General features: G+C 35.6%; 1 protein-coding gene across 1 annotated transcript in view; it reads right to left on the bottom strand.

The window, feature by feature from the left end:
* Positions 1–1,051: 1,051 nt before the first annotated feature.
* Positions 1,052–6,000, bottom strand: part of WDR49 (WD repeat domain 49) — a 135,517-nt gene continuing 130,568 nt past the window's right edge. The window contains exon 20 of the mRNA XM_032407275.1: positions 1,052–1,592. Coding sequence (XP_032263166.1) covers positions 1,462–1,592 — 131 coding nt within the window. The 3' untranslated portion in view covers positions 1,052–1,461. The remainder of the gene's footprint in view (positions 1,593–6,000) is intronic.

Here is a 6,000-nt window from a genome sequence, read left to right as displayed (position 1 = left end):
CAGGATGCACCTACATGTAGCTGGAATAGGCAGTGCCTTCTGAAGACCTTTCCCCCACCACCCTCTCCACCAACTAAAACATTTGCTTCACTGATTCTGGAAATTCTATTGCTGGAGCTCATTCCATTGACTCTATACTAGTAAAAAGAAGTGAAGAGAAAGTTGAAGCGCAGAACCATGGTCTTTGGAGTAAAACAGACCTGGGCTCCAATCTCAACTCTGCCATGGACACTTGGGCATTCTTCTAACAGATCCAAATCTCAGATTTTAACCCTATAATAGATATATGATTCTTGGGAGGCTTAAACACAATGAAGTTTTGCCGTTGCTGAACAGAGTAGGTTCCTATATATTGTTATTTCCTCTACTTGTGTGTGTTATGGCAAAATTCTTCTTAAAATATCAATATTTTTGCAAGAACTCTTTAAAATGCAAATGTGTAGTAGATAATTAAAGTTATATGAATGAATTTATTAATTACTCCTACAGAACCCAATAAATAAAACAGCATAAGAATACTGGTTACCTGGTAGATGATGATATTTATAAAGAAAAATGGACCGAAAAAGTGAGGCATTGTGTTTCAGAACCAAACATTTCCTACTTGAGCTTCTACATAGAATGTGTCTTATATATAGTCTCAGTCTCTTTGATTTTTTTTATTTCCAAGCATATTACCTCTTTGGTTGCGCTATGCCACTCAAGAATATGGTAAAACAAAACACAGGAGTAGAACATATGCAGTAATTTCTCAGTAAGTACACGTAAGAATAGATGTAAGTCTGTGAAAATAAATAGGAACAGCTGCTGCTGACAAGCTCTAACTGCATTATCAGAATCACTTAAAAGAAACTAGAGGGGCACCTGGGTGGCTCAGTCGGTTAAGTATCTGCCTTCGGCTCAGGTCATGATCCCAGGGTCCTGGCTCCCTACTCAGTGGGGAGTCTGCTTCTCTCTCTGCCTCTGCCTCTCCCCCATCCCATGCTCATGCTCTAATAAATAAAATCTTTAAAAAAAATTACAAGAAACTAGAAAGTGTGTAAATATATGGAAATGGCTTTCTCAGTTAAGTCTGTAGATAGTCACCGTGTTAGTGTTTTTCATATTTAACTTCAAGGCAGCTTTTACAATAAAAATTGATCAAAAATATTTGTCTATCAAAGCAACCAGAAGTGAAACTGGTTAGAATACATTGTTCTGAAAATGTACATTTTTACATAAGACCACTTGGGAATAAACGATGCCAGTTGTTATTGCCCCCTGTTTAGTCCAATCTATCTTTTATTAAGAATACACAGAAAGTGAAAGGTGATGGATAAAAGCAACATTAAGACATTGTCTGAAAACAAAACTTCCTGAAGTTTAAAAGTAAAGTAAAAGAAAGGCGCAGAATTCTTGATTTCTTATCTGCCTTCTATATTCATACTTCATGTGACAATGAAATATTTATTTCTCTTTCAATTATAATTGCTTCTTATTTCTTTTTATCTTCACTTCACTACTTGTTTCTTGACATAATTGCTTGGCTCTTCGTTCCCGATCCAGAATTTCTTTGGGGAACAGGTTTTTCTCATCAAATACAGCTTTCAAAGCTACAAAATGATGAAGAAAATGACATGGAAATTATACTTGGTAAGAGACCCAATTAAATGAAATAGTGGGGAGAAAATTCTCGTTTCAATTCATCCGAAAATTTGTAGGTTTCTAAAACCAAGGACATATTTGGGGGAATTTTCTCTGAAGCTCCTGCTATTCCTTTTACTTCATTTTAAATTAAAAAGCTAAATTTTAACAGAGTTTGTTCTATTAATGTATTTATATCCTGATAGAGATCCACTATTTCACAGTAGAAGACTAAAGAAGCTTGTGTTTTCCATTTTTGCTTTTTAATCTACTTAACAGCTATCAAAGACTCATAAAAAGCCAAGAACAAATTATTCTGTATTGAAATAAGACAATTAAAATAATCAAAACACAGTTTGGCTGTCTGCATGACTAAACAAGTGCATCTGCAATCACGTCCTTGTAAGAGACTTTGATCTGCAGGGATCTGTGGCTTCAGGAAAAAAAAGAGCCAAATTATCCCCATGAGTGGCTATATTATGCATCAGTGAGAAGTAGGAGGAAATTGTGCCATGCATTCAAGAAAATAATTTTGGCCTTTTGCTTAATTTTATCATTTCAACAAATGTTTACTGAATGTATATTATGCACAATGTTCTATGCTCAGGCGTAAGTGGGGCACAAATATGACTAAGTCGCAGGCTCTCTTCCAACTGGTAGAGAGTAGGAATAGTGCCCAAATAACCAAAATATCAAGGACAATAAGATACAGTTCTAAGAAAATATGAGCAACAGAAACTGTGGTGGAACATATCAAGAGACTATGAGAATAGGCAGAGATCAGAGGGAAAGCTTTAAGAATTAGACACTATTTGAGGTAGATGTTGAAGTCAGGGTAGGATTTGAAATTGATAATAAGGACCATGGACGTGAGGAAGAGTTGGCAAGGGGGAAAGGAAATGTCAACTAGAGGGAACAAAGTAAATACAAGTGTGGAGAAACAAGAGCTACTATTCGGGTAATTCTGAATAATTCAATACAATGTGACCAAAGTTCAAAAATATACAGAGAATGAGGTTAGAGCAGGAAAAAGGAACACTTTTTATGCCAAGCCCAAGGAATATGACATAAACTACATAAACGTTGAACAACTTCATAGTATTGTGCCATCTTTATATATTTGGATTAAAAAAAAAAACCCTCTCCACTTACCATACAAACATGATTGTATAAGTCAATATCTTTCCCCTTTTTTCTCTTGGATGTTATACGAGAACAACTGGGAAAATGAGAAAAGTATAATTTGGCACACAGACTCCACGTGAGTAAAGCCCAAAGACAGAGGTAACCTAAAGCCTGCAAAATATGAAGACAGGCAGCCAAAGAGCTGACAGTGGAAAGAAGTTACACAAAATAAAGTGATGAGTATGGAAAGTGCAAGAAGGCCAGCAGCAACAGCATCTCAGAAAGTTCTAGCAAAAAAAAATACTCACTAAAGGTGAGGGGCTCACCCTGAAGTACAAATGCTTTATGTTTCATTCATATCCATGGATGTAAACAGAGGTGAACAAGGCTGGAAGCAAAAGCCATCTACATACATTGTTGTGTCCAGAGAAATCGATGAGGCAGGACTACATAAAGAATCATGCACATGAGCCATTTTTTGCTAACAATAGTCTGCCCCTGCAGGTTGTAAAAATTGAAGGCCATTCCAATCCTATGTCACAAGCTCTCACCTAGGGACCTACTACAAATTTCAAGTCTAAAAAATCCAACTCATTAAGACTAACTAATTAAGAGAGGAAATAAAAATTAAAAAAAAAAAAACTGGCATAGCAGGGATGCAGAGGACTATAAGCAATATTATAAACAAAACAAAACAAATTTTAAAAAGAACAGAACTAATCAATACACAGACCACCACCAGAAAAATGTTGCCACTGGCCAGATATATATTGTTACTGAGCACTTTGTCACAAATTAAATTTTAAAACTTGAAAGAGCTCTTACCTCCGTAAAGAAAGATCACAGAGCAGAAGTGAAAGAAGTCAGAAAATGGCACAACAGGAAGTGAGGAAAGTGAGCTAGCAGAACTCAGGAAAAATCCCTCAAGCGAGAATAGACTGTGGGGTAACATAACGGGGAGCAGAGTTCACAAATGAGAAAAACAAATATAACAAGATGAAACGTAAGAGAAGAAGAGAGAGGAAAGTGATACTGGAAAAGAAATAGATCCAACAAACACAACAGATGAGTCCTTAAGAAAGAACACCAGAGCAGAATATTGGAAGGCATCATGTATGAAGTTTTCCTTAAATTAGAGACAATCTGACATATATAGGAAGGACATACTGTGGCACCAGGAGGAAGAGTCAGAATAGTCCAACAAAGCATATCTTAGTAAAATAATTAGACTTCAAAGACCATCATTTGGCAGCCAGACAAAATGATCAAGTCGCTCAAAAGGAGAAAAATGGCTATCTTACATTAGCTATCTTCAGAGTAATGATGGATACCAGAAGACAGTAAAGCAACACCAACAAGGAAGTCAAGGAAAGAACGTGTGAGGTGTGGGTATGATACACGCCAAGCTGTGCTGCAAATTTAAAAGTTACAAATAGTTTCAACATGCGGGGAATTCGGGGACTAGTGTTTCTAAGAGAACTTTTTGAGAAAATTGCTACAAAATAAACTGATAAATGACTGAGGAAAATTTAGAAAAAGATTTAGTGGTGAGACCTGAATATTTTTAAATGTAGAAGTGAGATTAAAATAATACAAAGTTTAGGATAACAAAACAGAAGGTAGAAGCCGCATGCCTGACAATGTAGAAATGATACAATTAACAAAAACTGGAGGGGTAAGGGAGAAGAAGCTTCATTCATGATAAATCAGTGACAGTTAAGAGGCAAAGAACTTAAACCAACAAGTCAAGTAAATTTGACAAAATAAAATAAGCTAAAAGAAAGATCGAATTATTGGATAAAATTAGGTAGCAGAAGAGGAGGAGAGGAATGAAGAAACATGCTCATTTTATCATCAGTCTGCATGAATGTAACAGTTACTGTTCTAGAAAACTGAAGGGCTAGAAGAATTATATAAACCTATGAGTATAAAGGTACCACTGGAACAAATATATAAGACCCTTCTGAAATAAAAGCAACAAAAAAATTACAGATCCAGTGAAAAATTTAAAAAATATATAAACAATATATGGCATAAAAGAGTGTGAGAAATACAAAACCAAAATATCTAATATATTGATAAATTTAAATGTGCCCAATTTCATGATAAAAAAACATTTTTTAGTTGGATCAAAAGCGAAACTCAACACACATCTAAAATGGAGCAATTCCAAAAATTTGAAATAGAACGATTGGATAAGCATAGCAAATAGATCCAAACCCAAAGAAAGCAGAGGTCAAAATCTAAAATCATCAATGCATACAGAAACACTCAGAAGATACAGATACACAGAAACTCGAAGAAGTGGGTGCCAGAAATAGATGATAGTGGGAACTGGACAAGCCCATATCACGGAAGGGAGGGAGACTTCTCACCGGATAATTTTTTATATGTTCTAATATTTGATTAGTGTGTATTTTGTTTTCTAGCAATAGGACAAAAATGAATAAACCTGGAACTACCTCTTAAGCAAAGCTACAAATGAAAATACTATGCATTTGCCTAATACCAGCAGTGCAAGGTCTATGGATTTCCCTACATTAGCAGTTAATTCTGTCCCATATGACTTCAGATTAGCATTTGAGAATCACAAGGCATTCTGAATGCCTTAGAGCTCTCCTGAGATCCACTGTGAAAGGGAGACTGTTCCTTTTGAAATAAACTCTGTTTTACTGAGATATGTCTCTCAACTAGATGAGGAATTTTCATCATAACTGACTGGGTTTCAGGGCAGTGAAACCAATAACTAACTGTTAGGCCCTTGTATATCTAAAGAGAGTCAGTCTTACCTGAATAATTAATTTTTTTGAGTTAAAAAAACAGATGATAAAAAATTCATATACAGGGGCAGATCCCTGTTTCCTGGGCCCAAAGCTTACAATTTGGGGACCTCTCTAAAAATATATATATAAAATTACAAATACATAATTATTCATAAAAATAGCTATTTATTCAGGATGAGAAAATCAATCTCAGCAAACTATTGGAGTTTTGTAGCGTTGGATCCTTTTCTTCTGAGATCTCTCTTTGGAAAGGCACCTGAAATGCTTACCCAGAAATGCTTCCCGCTTGCAGTCTGGCTTCCACTTTTCCCCTGGAACACTAAAACACCCAGCAACTACTAATACTCACAAGGATCTTTGTAGATGAGGCCCATTAAGCAACCTTCTTGGCTTCATTGGCAAACTCTTTTATGTCACAAAAATTATGTCATTAACCTAACACCTTCTAAATGGATAATGGTAATCAATT

Source organism: Phoca vitulina, unplaced genomic scaffold, assembly GCF_004348235.1.
Source record: "Phoca vitulina isolate PV1807 unplaced genomic scaffold, GSC_HSeal_1.0 scaffold8, whole genome shotgun sequence".
Lineage (NCBI taxonomy): Eukaryota > Metazoa > Chordata > Mammalia > Carnivora > Phocidae > Phoca > Phoca vitulina.
This window is presented reverse-complemented; position numbering and strand designations above follow the sequence as displayed.